At 43.0% G+C, this 18434-nt stretch overlaps 1 protein-coding gene and 1 pseudogene across 1 annotated transcript; both read right to left on the bottom strand.

Moving 5' to 3' along the window:
* Positions 1–1264: 1264 nt before the first annotated feature.
* On the bottom strand, positions 1265–4484 carry LOC141916977 (kinesin-like protein KIF20B). The gene is made up of 5 exons (XM_074809978.1): positions 4178–4484; positions 3279–3418; positions 2533–2683; positions 1511–1599; positions 1265–1394 (listed from the first exon to the last, which is right to left on the bottom strand). The coding sequence occupies exons 1-5, from the start codon at positions 4415–4417 to the stop codon at positions 1265–1267; spliced, it is 750 nt and encodes a 249-aa protein (XP_074666079.1). The 5' UTR covers positions 4418–4484.
* Positions 4485–5111: 627 nt separating this feature from the next.
* Positions 5112–12309, bottom strand: LOC141916976 (kinesin-like protein KIF20B; annotated as a pseudogene).
* Positions 12310–18434: the final 6125 nt, after the last annotated feature.

The following is an 18434-nucleotide window of genomic DNA, read 5'->3' as shown; positions in this document are numbered from 1 at the left end:
TTCCTTCCTTGTTTTTTTTCCTCTCACCTATTCTAGTTTTGGTGGATTGCCAAAGCTGCTGCTGATAGAGAACTGTTAAAATGGCGCTGCCATCCTTCTCTTCCTCATACTGTTATTCAGCACTTGCTCTGAAGGTCTCTGGGGAGATTTTTCTTTTGGATGAGTTTGTAGCAGACTTATTTCAGGCTTGACTATGATGCCTTTTTTTTGCAATGCATATTTCTTCTTGATTAGAATCTTGCTGCTCCTTTGTTTTGATTTTGCATGCCCAAAAGGTCCTACAGGAAGGAGAATCTCCAAAATGCAAAGCCTTATCCGTTGTCTCCGCTTTAGCAGTGGTGTTTGGTTTGCATTAGTAGGTCACCTGCAGAAGGTGATACTTTCAGATGGTCAAAGTGATGAGAATTACTTATTTTTAATAAGAAAGTATCTGTGCCTGGTTTTGTACACGCTGTGGGTGGCATTTTAGTGGTTGAGTGTCTGTTCCCATTTTTTTCTAGTTATGAAAATTAGGGCCGTACCTTTATAACCTGTGTAATCCTGAACACAAACGATAACAAGGATGCTAAACTCGAAATGATGGTGTGAGACTCTCCTTCTTTAAAGAAGGATGAAGACAGCTTCAGGTTCTATACTTGACCATGCACACCTGCCCCTTTTGTGGCTTAAAGATAGCATTATCTAAAAATATTTTCTTTCCTACACGTTTTTGGGAAAGAATCACCAGAACAATTAAAAAACATTAGACGGAGAATGATTATTCACAGCTGTGGTCAAATCCAGAATGCAGATAAGTTGTTGAAAAATTAAGGAAGTATGTGTTGAGATTTTTATCTCTTCAATTATAGTTGCAAGTGCTATGGGGAAAACATTGTAAGGTGAATTTAAATGAACTATTTTAAAGCTTTCTAGCACTTCAGTGTACCATATGATTACAGTTCATGTGAATTCTTCCTTGGAATTCCCAAATCCCAGGTTTGTTTTTAAAAGCTGTCTACCTAATGGCCTAGTGCTAGTAGTGCTGTCTTGTTGTCTTTGAACTATAAAACTTTTTTCTTTCGGTGGCCTCTTTGGACTCTTGTTTCTGAGGATTTGGCCTCACACAGCGTGTGCAGAACCCTATTTCAAAGCAAACATGCATGGCTGACTTTGGAAAGATACACCTTCCGTGCTGATAAACACCCTCTTTTTGGTGTTGGCCTTGCCATGATAGTGAAACATAGTCGTAAGGAGCCTAGAATAGAATTTCTTTTCCCTCTCTAATCTACAGAAGTTGTTTATATTCCAACAGGACGTTGAAAGAAATGTCTGCAGCTGAAGAGGAGTTGCTGGATGTGACGGAGGATCCCTCCTCACTGAAGTGTCTGGTGGATGGTTTCGCATGTTGAATGATGCTGCATGGATGCAGGTGTTGTGTGGTTTGCGGGGGTTTTGCTGCTTTGTTTTGGTTTTTTTAATAAGCAGCAGTGATTTTGAGAAAAGTCTGTGTTTCTTCTTGGAAGCAATTTACTTTTTGATATCAACGACATCACCCTGCAGAGAATCAGTAACGCCCTCACGATCAATGTAGGTGCCTGGCCCTATGCCATACTCTTCATTCTGGAAGATAATTTATATCCATTTAGAAATAGCAAATAATGACACAATACCCATTATTTCTACTGAAAATTTGGAAGACCATTATGTCCTCAAACACCTAAGTACAGTTAATTCTGACCTCAAAGCCATCTTGTGGGTTCACAGGCAATTTGATGGCCACTTTCTGTCTACCTTCACACAGAAGTCTCCAGCATCCAGTAACAGCTACTTGAGTTTTAAAGCATTTCATGGCCCACCATCACATTCCCTTTTATATCACCACTAAAGCATCCCCTCCAAATTTAATATAAAAGCTAGCATTTTTACCCGATGAGAACACCGAATGAACACAGCAAGCAAACAGCTTTAGAAGGAATACATCCGAAAGTTTCAAATATCAGTAAAAGGTTGGGAGGTCAAATAAGTTTGTGGGAACTTATCAAGTTAAGTTGTATTTAAAACATTGACTTTATATCTTTCCTCCTTGTTTAAAAACAAAGGGTTCCAAACTCACAAGAACCAGCCTCAACCTAAGAGCTCAGTTATGCTTAAGTGTATATACAGTTGTCATTGCTCCAGCTGTAGCCACAACAGCCTTAAGAGGGAAAAGGTCTCTGGCACCACTCCAGTACAGCGCATATATGGGGCCTAAGAATTCAGCTTCAAATGCCTTAAACAGGCACTTAATGCAACAGTTTACAGCATAACTGCAGCTTTTCCCCCGGCTTCTTTGTACACAGTAACTTTGTGTTGCAGAAACGCAGAAAACCCCAAAGATTCCTAAATGCATCTCCGAGGCACAGCAGCTACTCCCATTGAACACGACAATGTACCTTGCTGAGGACACAGTCACACAGCATGCCATTCCTTGGGACCGCTCTGCTCCTTCTGGAGACGTCCCATCACCACAGCAGGTGGTTAGTGGAAGGGATGGCAGCAGGGGGACAAACGTACCAGAGGTCCAGCTTGTTCGCTGCAAGGCTGATCCTTTAGTTTATTTTCTTCCTCCACGTCTCCAAGATAACCATCTACAAGTTCCCTGAAGATCTCCAGGCGCGTGTCAGCATCTTCTTCAAGCCGTTCTCGTTCGTAAGAAAGGCACTCACTAGAGTAGGGCAACAAGTCAGATACAAGCTAGCTAGCAGGAGCTGCTAAGAAGTTATTAGTACAGCTGCTATAAACAAAGATGGGTTTTTCTTTATTCTGGCACAAGAGAACAATACACAAATGGTGTTGCTACACCAAAGCAGAAGTGTATTTCCCGCACACACACTCCTGAAGAATGAGGGGGAGACATATACACACAGGTTATGGCTGACACTTAACTACAAGCATTGTTTCTAAGCCTCTGGAGCCAGAACACCCATCCAAGTACCACTAAGGCTGCAGGAACCAAAGGATTTGCAAGTGTCACTCTTTCTACAGACATCCTATCAAAGCTCTTCCGTTAGGGAGAGCTCTGCAGGAACACTGCTGACAGATTACACACACCCCCCTCCATCCCCCCCAGATCAAAGCCTTTCCTACACAGTATTTTTCCTGAACTCATAGTCCAAACACAAACTGATCTATTACCAGAGGCAGGAAGTCTGGCAGGAGAGTGTGGTCTCTTATAGCCAAGGGACAGGTTTAACAAATAAGTGAATTGAATTTCTTTTTTTTTAATCAGTAACATTAAAAACCACTCAAAGCTAACTTACTTGAAATATATTTCCTGCTCAGCAAAATATTGGGCAAATTCCTGCGTCACCTCTGCACGAATTTGTAGCTCCAGCAGTAACTTCTTCTTCTTTTCAGCAAGAAGTTTGTTCTTCAACTCTTCTGTGAGACTCAGCAGCATCTGGAATTACCATTAGTATTAAGTTTTTCATAAAGAAATGGTTTCCCAGAAGTGAGATTTTCCTCATTCCTCAAACACTACAACACCACTTTACTCGTCCACCTGACAAAAGCCCTTCCACTTCTTTCATTAGCTGATTCATAAACAGGAAGATTTGTGAGGAGCTCAGAAGATCTCTTTGGTCCTAACGCAGCAGTTTATAAGTTTGCACAGAGCAGGCATTTGTAAAGAACATCCATTTGATGACCAGAATTGTTGAAGTTGTCTTAAACAGGCTTAAGCTCCGCAGGATTTGGCTCTTGTTTTCCAGAGGCTCATTTTGGGGGCAATATTAATGAAACCTCCACAAACCAGTTTCTAGTCCTCCGTTCCCTCCTCGTCTTCCCTAGAAGCGACTACATTTGCTTAAGGAACAGTTTTCAGTGTTTCCTTGTGCAGAGAATACAGAGGAACAGTCTGTATTGCTAAAAGCAGGTAATACTTGCTGTGCATTGACCATGGGCTCCCAAAGGGAGAGAAAGCCCAATCTGCAATTCTTACTGCTTAGTCTGTATTTAGACACATTATAGAGTTTGCCCACAACAGGCACCACACCATGAGTAATCCCACTTTTAGTTCTTAATGCTGGATTTAGATAGAATAAGGGTGATCAGAAAAAAAAAAAAAAAAAGAAAAAGGTGGGAGATGGGGAAAACCAGAATAATACCTTGCTTCAAGACTCCATGCTACGCTAATTCTTAACACAGCCCTGGCACATACCATGTACTCTTTTTTCCCAATAAGAACTGTATTTTCTAGGTATTTCTGCACTGCTTCTTCTCCTGACATATGCTGTTCCTCCCCGTCATTGTCATCTTCGATCACATCTTCTAAGCTCCTGTCCCATGGGGCAGTAACTCTTTTCCTTGAGATGGGCATTTTAGTGTGACTAAGTAGTGAGGATGTTGTTGCTGATTTCTGGCCAAACGACTGATCCTGGACAAGAACAGATGTGTCCATAGCTAAAACCTACCCAGAAAACAAAGAATAAAGTCTTCAGTACTTTTTAATCCTCTACTGGCACTTCCAAGACAGACCTGTTGCACTTCCCTAGAGGTCTCTGAGCACAGCACTCCCCCAGTCTATCCTCTGCTCAGAGTCACTGCTCAGACCAGTTCCCAGCTGGAGCACAGAGGAGGCACTTTAGAGTCTAACCCTTCTCTGGACTGCAGGAACACCAAGTTTCACTGGCTGGACAACCTACAAGAGGGTTGCCACCTCACGCACCAACAGATTTCTGTATTTCCTATCCTGAGTTTCCAGCTGCATTACACGAATGCCATCCCACAAACTCTGTCTCTTGAGCAGTTCTATCACCCTCACAGTCTGCTCCTTTTAGTGTTGTACTTAACCTGCTTAGATGAGCCCACATTCTAGAGGCCTGGATCTCTTGTCCTTTGAACATATCTAACTGTCAGCAGAAGTTTTCCATGGCTTCCATTAAGGCTGCAGCACCGATCCCCAACACTTTTGTCTTCCAACTCCGCCAGGGTTCTATCCCTGCACTTACTCCTACTCATTCTGCCTAACCTCCACCTTCCCACTGAAGCTCCTGAGGACATAAAGACGACCTTTCAAATTCTCTTTGGTGCTCAACCTCTATACCTCAGGTGAGCAATATTCCACATTAAGATAGCAGTAGTATATGGGGCAGCTAGACTTGCTCCTAGGCGAGAGCATGTTATGACTACGGAAGAAAAATTCACCCAGGTCTCAGGGAATTTCTTCCAAATATAGCAAGAGTCTTGTCAGGCTGGATATTTTATGGGAATTACGGATTTTTAATAGGACATGTTCCCACTCCCACAAAAAAAACCCCGTATGTCCCAACAAAGCCTTTTTAAAAGCTTTACAAGGAAATAAAGCCTGACTAGGAGCAATTAGAAACTATGATTGCAACATGAGGCAGAAAAATCCAGTCACTAAATTCATGTTCTCAGGAGTGAGGGAACCTGCTCTTTAAAGGCAAATCAGAAGTACGGATCAAGAGAAACTGCAACACACTTACTTTTTGTGCAGAGGCCGAGAACTTTAACACATGGAGTGTTTCATCATATGCTGAAGCTCACTGGCTTATGTTTACCATCACGTATACCTTCCCCTTTGCACTGAAGGATCCTTGAGGGAAATGAGTTAACTTACTCTCCCAAAAGGGGATGTGCTGCTGCGACCTTTGGAGACAAAAGAACAGATGAGCAGATGCTTAATAATGTCCAGCCAGTGTAAGAGCTACCCAGCACGAAGACCTAAAAACATTTATGAAAGCAGTAGTCATTAAATCAACTAAAATTGTTTTGGACTAGATGCAGCTGTTTGCAGAGAGACTGTGAGCTGTTGTGACTGCTGCTTTAGCCATCACCTCAGACAGGCGACAGCAATACAGTCGGGGGGAGCACCTGAACTAAGGGACTGTTCGACCTTTAGCCTTGGGCAGGTCACACAGCCTCATGCTACACCAAACTATACCCCAACCTCTCTCTTCCTTTCACCGTTAACGAAGAGAACACGTCTAGTCCTAGGCATGCAGTATCCAACACCATCAGAGATCTCTCTCACTCCGTATCCAGCCTCTGAGAACGGACAATAGCGAGTGCCTGGGCAAGGAAATGAGCACACACCAAACACATGGAGACACTTTTCAGAACTTTCTTCCTCATCTCCCAGCAGTTTGGCACTTCCTAAAAATCACACTTTGTGCCCTTGAATTTAACACCTGGGGACGTCGTGTTTGATGCTTATAGGAAATGTTATGAGAATTCCTAAACCATGACTGAACGCACACTTGCCACCAAATGGCTTGGCTGCATTTTGCACACACAACAGCTCTTCAGTTACATGGACAGTGCTACAGAACTCAGGAAGGCAGCGACACTCCTACCAGAGCACACAGACAGCTCATGAGTAGCTTTGCTGCAGGACTGACAGTCCAAAATCAGTTTAAGGAATTTACTGCTTCCTATGCAACTGGCAAGGGGCAGCTATTAACACTTTAAGAGATCATGCTTCAGAGCATTCCTTCTACATTGGTAAAATCCCGAGTTATTAGGATCAGAAAAAGACATTCTGAATCCATTACCAGCCCTCTAAGCAGCTGCTCGTTTTAATGCATCCCTCCTGTCTGGACAGAACAGGAAAAGAGGACAGACTGTAACTTCACAGAACATAATCAGGAACACACGCTAGCAAAGCTTTTTCACCTTAAGGCGTTACAGACTCTGAACAGGCGTCAGGAACAGTGTTACAGGGTAAGTGAATTTGGCAAAGCACATCCATCAGCAGCCTGGGTTCATTTAACTTCTGGGACAGAAACAGCTCTGCGAATGAGAACATGTGCAGAAAGCAGTTCTGGACAGTTCTATCCAGTGTGACTAGATAGCGTACTGGTTTTTAGACAACTAACTTTTCGTATTATTTCACTCTTATTTAGATCCCCAGGCTAGGGCATAAATAGCAGGAAGGCTTTCTTTTGTCTGCATACGGTTAGCTGGATCAGGAGGAGAGTGTGCAAAGTTATGTCAGTATTTATTAAAAAACAGACAATTTTGGTCAAATGGTGCCCAGTTATGATAGCACAGCAATGTTCTGCTGATGAAGAAATGTTACACTAGAAGTACATAGACAGTTGAGCTACTTCATAAGGAGTAATAAAAGGCTAAAAATGTGACTCTTACTATGGCACTGGTGAAAAGGGGGTTTTCAACTTACTCCAAAGTTTGTTTCTTTGATAAACCAAGCTCAGAGGAGTAAAGTTAAATCGCTAAAATCTATGATAGCATGCTTAAAGGAGATTAGAGCTGATGATTTAAAGAGCAAAACAAGGCAAGTTTAAGACAACTTTGGCAGACCGACAAGTCTATACATGTTTCTGCCAAAAACTTGGTGTTAGCATTGCCTATTTTAAACAACAGCTTTTAAACACTGGAGGCAGCACCTAAAAGCCACAACCAGTTTGCAAGTCGTAAAAGGACTTACTCTGACTGCTGACAGTTCCTGAGTGCGTTAATGCACTTGCCCAGAATCAGCAGAGAGGGGTTTGTATTTCCACTCTCTTTCAATCTGTGACCTTCACTGTGGGCCTTGGCATATCTTTCTGAACCAGCAAGATCCCACAGTGACAGTCTGAAAGCAGATAAGGAAAATTCCCTTTATTTACCTTAGAACATGCACAAATGATTCACTTTTAAAAACGATCGCTTTTTTTAGAGGAAGAATTTCCTGATCTTCATCTGCACAAACACTTCCATCCTTTTCAGTGTTGCTTTCCCAATCAAATTTTACATGACTTCCTGACAAACCTTTTCCCAACACACCTCCTCTTGCCCCTCCCCTGCCCCCTCTTCCTTCTGAGGACTCAGAGGAGTTCAGGTGTACAGCGGGCTGACAGAACCTTGTGCTGCACAGAGGGGACAAGGCACAGAACAGCCCTGCAGCCTGATGGCTGGAGGTAGAGGGACAACAACTGTGTGACGGTAGGAACTGGGGAAACCACCACACAGGCATGAGTTTCTACCAGGCAGCACTGGGCGTATTAGTGCAGTACCAGCACACCAACACAGACCCGAACTGACAGTTCCCAGTACCAGCACACCAACACAGACCCGAACTGACAGTTCCCAGTACCAGCACACCAACACAGACCCGAACTGACAGTTCCCAGTACCAGCACACCAACACAGACCCGAACTGACAGTTCCCAGTACCAGCACACCAACACAGACCCGAACTGACAGTTCCCAGTACCAGCACACCAACACAGACCCGAACTGACAGTTCCCAGTACCAGCACACCAACACAGACCCGAACTGACAGTTCCCAGTACCAGCACACCAACACAGACCCGAACTGACAGTTCCCAGTACCAGCACACCACCACAGACCAGAACTGACAGTTCCCAGTACCAGCACACCACCACAGACCCGAACTGACAGTTCCCAGTACCAGCACACCAACACAGACCCCAACTGACAGTTCCCAGTACCAGCACACCAACACAGACCCGAACTGACAGTTCCCAGTACCAGCACACCAACACAGACCCGAACTGACAGTTCCCAGTACCAGCACACCAACACAGACCACAACTGACAGTTCCCAGTACCAGCACACCACCACAGACCAGAACTGACAGTTCCCAGTACCAGCACACCAACACAGACCCGAACTGACAGTTCCCAGTACCAGCACACCAACACAGACCCCAACTGACAGTTCCCAGTACCAGCACACCAACACAGACCCGAACTGACAGTTCCCAGTACCAGCACACCAACACAGACCCGAACTGACAGTTCCCAGTACCAGCACACCAACACAGACCACAACTGACAGTTCCCAGTACCAGCACACCACCACAGACCAGAACTGACAGTTCCCAGTACCAGCACACCAACACAGACCCCAACTGACAGTTCCCAGTACCAGCACACCAACACAGACCCGAACTGACAGTTCCCAGTACCAGCACACCACCACAGACCCGAACTGACAGTTCCCAGTACCAGCACACCAACACAGACCACAACTGACAGTTCCCAGTACCAGCACACCAACACAGACCCGAACTGACAGTTCCCAGTACCAGCACACCACCACAGACCAGAACTGACAGTTCCCAGTACCAGCACACCAACACAGACCCCAACTGACAGTTCCCAGTACCAGCACACCAACACAGACCACAACTGACAGTTCCCAGTACCAGCACACCAACACAGACCCGAACTGACAGTTCCATCACAAAGAAGAGAGGGTCTCTGCTCTGAACTTACTCATCGACTCGGTCACTCGCGGTGCTCCTGAATCTTCAATTTTTAGTATCTTAACTGTGAATATGCCGTGACTAAAAGGAAAAGTTTCAATCAGCAGAGAAGTGATAAAGTAGACAAATACATTCAAAATATTTTCAGCCTCCACAACATCTGTTCAAAACACTGTTGGATCTGTCAACTTGTCTCAGCATATACTCTATCACATACAAACTTTTCAAGAGATGCTTATGTGGCCTTTATTTTGCTTTTCCCTCAGACAGTTAGATGGAATAAAGCTAAGTGCTTTTGCTTGAAGGAGAGTATTTGATAAAACTGTTAGCTTTTGAACACGTCCATCTTACTGAAGGACTGAATCCTTCTGACTCAAAGCACTGGGTCACACAGTGCTAAAGGATGCCAGACCTGTTAAAGCCTCTTCCCCTCCCAAAAGCCACAACCCATATTTTAGTTCCCCCCTCCTCCCAGACACCATCCCATGCCCAATGTTATTCAGAAAGTTTCTCACCTTCTGCTGGAGCAAGTATTCAGTTTCTTGCTCGCGATACTCTGGTGTTTCAACCCCAGTTTTAGAAGTCTAAAAGCTTCTTTAGAATCAGAAATCTGAACCCACTGCAGATCTTTAGGAAGAACAAACACGGTAATCCTGTAAATATCATTATCCAAAAGAAAGAAGGGATTAGGGGAGAACACCTGCACACCAAGAACAATACGTTTCCTTGAGACATAAAAACATTTTACTAAGCATGCTTCAGACAGAAATTGTATGAGGACAAAATCAAGATTCTTCCTTCCACGGGAAAGGAAGGGCACATCTATCTCATCATTTCATCCTGTCAGCACACAGAAATATGCTCCATCCCAAGTCAGTGAGCAACCTCAGCCCGCGCTCTGGAAAGCCAAAGCACAGGGTCTAACATGAGCATGAAAGCCCTATGTCCATACTCATCAAGGCAGAACTCGACCTGGACAGCTTCTCTGCTGTAGCCTATGATTTTGAGGGCGGGGGGGAATCACCCAGACATCCTTCAGGGCCATCAAGTTAAAAGAATCAGTGAAGAGTTCTGTCTGCAGTGTGATGACTGTGTGTCATCTTGGCATGGGCTCGAGTAAATACCTACAGCCCTACTGATGGAACTTAGAATATGAACATCATGGCCTCTGTTAAACTAGAGGTCACCACAATTGTACTAGCAAAAATACCAGCTGTGACCAAGGAAAATAAGAAAATCATCAGCTGGTTTTCCTCAAGAACATCAGGAACAGCCTCTTACTTCCAAACGTTATAAAAAGAGATTATGCTGAAGCATAGCTCAAAGCAGACTATTTCCTACTTCACACCTCTTCTGGTCTTTGAAGAAATGAAGGAGTTGGGTTTATCATCTGATTCAGCTGTTTGAATCTATACTTGGGCATATGAAAGATAAAAGGAGCAGGCCAAACACCTCCAAAAAAGCCTTTAATCTAGAACTGGTGTCTTGATTGTCCAAAGAACCTCTAACAGATCCAATAGGATTTGAAACCTGTTTTTTCCATGGCCAGAAACCAACACTGAACTGTTAGAGTTCTGCTCACCCCCCGCCTCCCCCAACCCACAGCAAATCACATCGCAGGCTTCATTAGAGTACTGAAAAATGTAATTTGCAGTCAGACTGAGCTTTCTCACGTATTCTCTGAAGTGTATCTCTACAGAAAATACTCAAAAATAGAATGTTGAGTCAATTATAACTATAGGTAAGAATTTGGAGTCTTAAGAAAATGGAAAAAAACAAAACACTAAAAAATTTGTCAGTTGTTCTCACTATTTCTCCCATTTCAGAGAAATATCAAGGCGGTGGAGTGCACGCAGGCTTTGCAGAGTTACAGTTAAGAGAGAGAAAACACTATTAAAGGCACAGACACTTCTGTGTATGCAGGCTGTTGCCTTTCATGCTCAAGGCAGACATTTCTAGTGCCACAGGGAATACAGCTCGGAGTTTGCTAATCTAGACAGAAACATTATTACAGGAAGACTGACTTTTCAAATTACACGTCCGGCAGTTTGCAATGTATTCTAATCCCCTTTTACATAAGAACATCCCTTGGTGTCTTGAGCCAGGCGTAGTGTTTTTCTTGTCATTTGATACAGGAATCGATAGATCATAAAAACATTCATTGTAAATCTCACAAAATGAAACCCAAAGAGGAAACGTCACGTGATTTTTCGCAGTTGTGCTAGATTGTTCTGGGCCTTTGAAGAGTTCTTCCAAAAATGCCAAGTACAAAATATCACAAGTCAGTACAGACCTTGTAAAATGACCTTCATTCAAAAACTTAGTAAGTGCAAACTGGTATTACAGCAGCCTTCTAAAAAGCACTTACCCCAGACAAAAATCCCTTGGAATTTTTCTCCCCTTTCTGAAATATCTGGAAGTCACATGCTTACCCTACATATCTGCCAGACACCTCATCTACCACTGCCTTTCCCACTTGCAAATTCGATCAAAATCATGCAGCCTTGTTAGAATTATTCAGGTCTCTTCAACGTCTTTAGAAGACAGAGAATCAAACTGACAAGTACATGACATTCTAACATTTTAAAGCAAACCTAGTATTTAGGCAGTTTTTAAATGCAGAATTAGGTTGATCTGATTACATACAGGGTCAGGATACCACCAGAGACCACAGCATAAGTAGTGCTGCTTTTCCTTGCCATAGCTTCATCTCATTTAATGCCTGTTCAGGTAAACTTCTAACCATTTTATCCCTGTGTTTTCGGGCCAGATAACTTACTCACCACCCAATTCACAGGAGTATAAAAATGCCAAGCAGTCCTTTTATTATTAACACAGGCCAGGAGTCAGTTGTTGACCTTAAGAAAGCTTCTTTGCCTGCTTTAATTGCAATTCTTTAATATAAAACATCCCCTTACAACCGACTGGTGCTTTGCTGTTCGTGCCCTCTCCACGGTCTCCCTGCAAAAGAGAACAGAGACGTTAAGACCCATCGCTGGCAGGACATCACCAGTCCCTGGTGTAACAGCTCCACGGACAGCAGTGCAGTGTCGCTGCAATATGCCGACACAAAGATCCCGACTACACATCATGTCTAGTTCAATGCACCCGCACACTGCTACTGAAAGGATTGTTCTCACCTTCACACTCGTTCCTGACACTGCCCTCACCTCAGGCCCTGTCACAGTACAGAGCATTTCAGCTCCCTGAGCCACAGCAAAACTCACCACAGAAAAACAGAGGGGGGGACCCCGCAGAGACACGGGGTGATTTAACAGGATGGTTTGGGGAACTCCAGGTGTAGTTTACACATTATTCTTAACCTGGTGAATCTAGAGAGTCTGGAAATTTTTTCTTATTGGTATTTTGCTAATTCAGGATTCCGTATCTTAGGGCTTCCTAGGTCAACTCTCAGAAACAGAGGGAAATGTAGAACACTTGTTCACTCAAGAAATTAAGTGAACAGGCTGTATCACAGTTGAAATAAAGCCTAGGTTTTAGGAAGAGAAGGAAAACTTCCTTCTGCTGAACTCTTAAAAAAAAAAAAACCAAAGTAAAACAAATCCCTACAGACAGAGGTTAATGCACACACACTCCATTCCCACTCTCAGTTTTGGTTGTTTGGGTTTTTTAGGCACAGAACTGCAAAGAAGTGCAACTCGTCTACCAAAACCAGTATGCTTAAGAGAAGAAACATGGATTAAAAACCAGGTGTGATTTGGGTTGGGTTTTTAATGTTTTGTCAAGAGCATATGTCATATAAAGCTGGGATTCCATAGAGCGATTCCTGAAATAGTTAAATTCGTGTGTAACCAAAACTTCCAGGTTTAAGCTTTACACACATAAAACACCCACCCAAACCTCTCTCTGCTGAAGTAGGTGCCAACTTTGAAAACTGTTGCTATAAGAACAATACTTCACCTTATGAATTTAGTGGCAAAACTACAGGGGACACAGACATGATGGTTTTTCTGAAGCCCTTAGAGACTGCTAGAGCTAGACAGAACAGATGCCTGTGCTTTTGAAGTGAAGTCGTGAAGAATTCTGCTGCCACCTGCCTTCCACACTGGAGAATTCTAGTTAACTAACTCGGATAAAAACCACGGTAACGGATAGATTCCATCCCACAACAGCCACACCACTGGATTATAACCCAGCATACCACTAGGGAGAGGCTTAATTCTTTCCACTACAAATAAAAAATGCACTGCGATCCCTTTCTAGTTCCAATTCCTAGCCTATGCTCAGTTTTCTTACATTCTTGCATCCATTTCAGAACTAAAGACACCAGGAAAAAGGTATGCTTACACAAAATCCAATCCCCGTAACTCTCATTGGACTGAACAGCTTTAGAATTCCAGGCACTGAAGTGGATTTCTGGACTGCTCAACAGGGATCTCTTTAAGAATAAAGCCCAGCAGAAACCTGTCTGAATTCAAATCTTTACAAGTCCAACAGCTTTGGAGCTCTGCTGTTCCAAAACCACTTTTGCTTCCTTTGAGGTTATTTGCACAGACCGGAAGAGGGGAACAACCTCAAAATCACTCATTTCTTTCAAGTATCCTGACAGAGAGTAAATTGTCCAAAGGAGCAGAGCTACCAGCACCCCCGCAGGTGGCGAGACTATTTGCATTCCGTCCTTACTAAGCACCAGTAACCCCAGAGGATAAATGATCAGGTGCCCGAGCTAGAGAAAAAAGCTCCGTGTTTACATCCTATCAATATTCAGCCACAAGGCAGAAATCACAGACCATCAGCAATATTGCTCACTTTGCTGCTCATCTGGCAGCACAGACACATCCATACTTAAATACAGAGAGTTGCTTCCCACTGGAAAAGGGAGAGCCCTGAGCTCTCTAAAGGTGCATGGACCCATCAGCACAGCAAGAAGTGCTCCTCTACCTCCTTTGCTTGGCCAAGTATTGGGCTGTCAGCAGTTACAGCGCTCGCTGCGCTGCCCAGGGCAGAGCCTCTGTAACACCTGGTTGCACTCAGACACCCAGCTAGGAACCAAGGAACATATTAAGTTAAAGGACAGCTGGATTACATTGGTTTCTCCTCATCTACTCATAACTTCTTGTTTATTGTAATGCCGCTTGTAATTCAACCTCCCACGAACAAGGTAACAGTCACTGGCAAACAACGAACAGCCCTAAGAAGCTGTTGCATCCTGCACTGCAGTCCCTTGCCATGGACTGAACACAGACTGCCATGTACTGCCAGAAAGGAAAGGCTGTGTTGGCAATAGTGGGAATAACAGGAGAGGAAACCACGGCACCCCGCAGGCAACATTCTGCCCTGACAGTTCTGATCACATCGTTAAGTCCTAGAAAAACAGAAACCATGAAAAAGTCTCCGGAGTCTGAAAAGACACAAATGAAAAATTCTTGAAAACCCACACAATACAGCCCAAACTAGTCAAGCGTGGGGGACTGTACACTTTGGGAATGTTGGGTTCTGTTCTTTACCTATTCTTTATTAGGACAGAGCACCCCATCATCGCCCCAGATTAATGCTGACTGAAAACACTGGCAGTAGGCTTTAGTTCTGATCTACCCAACAGAAGATCACTTAGAAGACAATGTCGCTGCAATAAAGATCAACTTCACACGGCACAAGACTCATTGTCCCTCTACTACTTCTGTCTATAAAATCAGCATTACAGCCTCTAGAACTGCCATTTCATTGTAGGAGAAATTGTTCCCGCGTAAATCAAATCACCTTATTTGTTAAAATGCTTTGAAAAATAATTAAAGAATGACACCTTCTGACCAGAAAGGATATTGAGCTTTAACAGTACAGAAACAGCACATCAGGAGACAAGGTCTCCTAGGATATTATTGATCAACTCAGAAACCTGAGACAAGACAGAAATACTTGGAAGGACTCACATATGTTTCGAATTATTTATGCTCTGCCTGTAATAACTGAAACAGACTCAAATACTATTCCTTATTTGAAGACAAGGCATATAAGATGTATATGACCTTTACAATAATGATAAAAAACCCCAAATATGAGTCTGGACTTACACACTTTTCCCATTCTGACATCTAGAACACATTTTCTTAACTCCCCCCTCCTCCCTCTAGATACTTGGAGGAAAAAAAGAAGTCACACACACCTGGCTGGAATTATTACAGCCTTACAAAGCAATACACTGTATGTTTATGTAAACTCTGGCAGTGACTGTCACCTGGCAGTTTAGGATATTTGTTATGGAAGGAGACTTTCAAAGGTTATTTATTATTATTCACGAGAAGCCAATGTATAGGGCCTACGGTTTAAATAAAGGAAAGAGTTACAATATTTCTGCTAGAAGTAACCCTCTCAAAAAAAAAAAAAAGGAACTTCGTTCAAGGGGAACGCATTTCTACTTCTACCTTGGAATGTGTAGGTGTTCCCAGCATTTCTAACGCTGTACGTAAAAATAAGATGATTATATCCATCCAGGAAATCTTGCACCGGTTGCTTCATGGTACCGTCACAGAATTCTTCTGGAGTTGTTTCAGGGGCAAACCCCTGAGCATTACCAAGAAACATCTTTATTGTGTTTCAGCAATCATTAGAGACTTTTACAGAATCCTTTAAATTCTGTGTGTTTATAATCTTAAAGACTATTGACAGTTTAAAAACCTAGTTTGCTTGCTATTAAATAAGTTAAACAACTTTTTCCAGGAAAAAATTAAAAACTTTGAAAGACCATTCATTTACTCGTGAAAAAGTGAACTTCTGCACTGTCTGCTCAGCAGTTTTTTCACTCAGTCGACTCAAAGAAGTTTTGGGAAGCTTCAGTCTGACGCCTGTTGAATCTCAAGTGAAACACAGTTCCAGTAAAAGGAAGCAGAAACAATGCAGGCATGAACAGAGTATGAACAGCTCAGCTTAGAGGAAAAAAACCAACAAAACCCCCAAGCGTACGTTTAAGGTATTTTTAAACTATACAAATGTCTCACCTGCAATTCATTTTCTCTTTCCGACGATGTAAGTGGCAAACTGGTATGTGTCCCTTAGGCTCCAAACTGCTCCTCTGAAATAAAAAAAAAAAAAAAAAATGGAACTTAGAAATTTGACTAGATTCTTTATTGGATAGCGAGCATGTTAAGGCAGTTTTATTTTCACCAGGCTGTTCTGAACGGACTCATTTGATGACGAGGGAAGCAAAAGCAATTCACTACATCAGTTTTCACAAGTGCTGAGGCCCCTGCAGAAGTTCGCTGGGATAACTTAAGAGTTCATAATCTTGCAGCATGTACATATAGATACACACACACACACGACATTAAGGCAATTAGAGATCAAGAATGAAACCCACAAAACCATTCTGTGATTAAGCTGCTCCAAGCTGGCAATTAGCCTCATTCACAGAAGGCTGATGCTCCCAATCAAGTATCAGTGCAGTGCCACACAACTCAGTCCAATCCTATCTATCTCCTCCAAATTAAAAACACACTGAAGATGCTTTTCCTCTTCTCTGTAAAATTCTGATTATTCTTACTGATGAAAAGACTAAGCTCATTAAAAAATATCCAAACAATGCAAACATTAAAGCTTTCTTACCTGCCTCGTGTTTGAGCTTGAAGAAACCAAAGACAAATCAGGGGAGAGATCTGTTTTAAAATCTTCCACGCTTCCTGGTGCTGTTTTCTGAAGTGGCTCAGCACCAGCAATACAGGATGGTCTGAAAAATTCCTCTTTATCCAAATTCGGTTCCATCCTGCGAGATAAAATACAACCCTTTTTTTGCTTTCTGATCACATGCCATAAAGCTTCTGAAGTCTCTCATATAAGACAAGTCAATCTGAAACTGAGAGCTGCAGTTTCTCTAAGGAGAAAGCTTTCTTTATCCTACTCAAAATTTACACAGCAAGTTCCTGATAGCTGGGAGAGGCTCTGCAGTGGGGTTCACATCATGATGAAACGAGACCAGCCATTCTTCTTCCAATGCAAAGCAACTGTTTACCAGGGAAAAACCCTTACACGTATACCACAACCTTGCTAAAACCCGTGTCTGACAAGGAAGAGAGAATTAAAAAAAAACCCCACATCAAACAATCATATTGTTCTGCATCCGCTTCTCCATCATCCCATTATAGCGGCCATTTAGAATAAAAGTTCATTGCAAGAGTAACCCAAACTTCATGGTTATCTCCGCAGGACCTGATAAATAATTGGTATTATAAGTGTAACACAATGTAGCTGAATACATGACAGAGTCCAGAAAAATTCTGAAGACTAGCAGATACTTTTAGCTCTTAAGGGGACACCAGAAAATTAGAAGACCTCATGCCAGAGTGCAAGTTAAAGAAGTGCTTTTTAGTGATTTTTTCAGTTGTTTTACAGATCAGCAATTCATTTATTAATCCAAAATTTAATGATTTTTGTGCATCTCAGAATCTGGGCAGTGAAAATTTGCTATAGGAAATGAAAGTAAATTGATTCAGGGTTGATAGTAGACAGGTAGATTTCAAAATAATCTTTTAAAAGTGCATTTTATTTCAAAACATTAGTATTTTTGTCTGCCCTTCACTCTCCAGTTGCTTTTTCCTGTGATGTTACAGACGCGGCTTGGCAGCTTTTGCTCTGGATTAAGTTTAACTCCTTGGGCTCGCAGACTACGACAGCAGCTCCCTGGGCTCGTAGACTCCCAGACTGTGGCAGCAAGCACCCCAGCAGCTGGACACCTACCACGTGGCGTCCTGCAGTTTTGAAGCTTTGGACAGGATGAGTCAATGGTCTCTAATACTACATTCCCATGTCTGTGCTACAGCCATGCAGACACATTTTGTCTCTAAACACTCACGGGGAACACACGGCGTTCATTAAAGCAGCAGACAGAGCAGGGCTGGTTCAAAGCCCTTTTGCTCAGAAAAAGCCTTGCCTGTTAAGCAGCCGTAATATTTTTGTTCCCCCCAGCAAAGAACCTGAAGGACACCAGCACTTTGGGGTCAGAACAGTTAACAGCTCAGCCTTCCCATCCAGCTTGTAAAAGGCGGATCCAGGACTTGGTGAAGCCAGACAAACTTCACAAGATGCAAACGAGGTAAAGCGATACATAAACGAGGCAGCAACGTCTAGTTTGATCTACAGCTCTTATTTTTGCCAGACACTACATGAAAACCAGGAGCAACTTGGCCTGAAATACTCCCACTGAGCTGGGAATAAGCTGCTACTGGAAAGCAACATACCTGTGCTGTGCCGGTCCAGGAGTGTTATT

This window comes from Strix aluco, chromosome 33, assembly GCF_031877795.1.
Source record: "Strix aluco isolate bStrAlu1 chromosome 33, bStrAlu1.hap1, whole genome shotgun sequence".
Classification (NCBI taxonomy): Eukaryota; Metazoa; Chordata; class Aves; order Strigiformes; family Strigidae; genus Strix; species Strix aluco.
Note: the sequence above shows the minus strand (reverse complement) of the source record. Positions and strands in the feature narration are given on the sequence as shown.

Coding starts and splice junctions, on each gene's coding strand:
- LOC141916977 (XM_074809978.1), bottom strand. CDS start 4,417: ATGGACACATCTGTTCTTGTCCAGGATCAGTCGTTTGGCCAGAAATCA. Junction 3,419..4,177: donor TTGGGAAAAAAGAGTACATG/GTATGTGCCAGG, acceptor TGGTAATTCCAG/ATGCTGCTGAGTCTCACAGA. Junction 2,684..3,278: donor GAGCAGGAAATATATTTCAA/GTAAGTTAGCTT, acceptor GCCCTACTCTAG/TGAGTGCCTTTCTTACGAAC.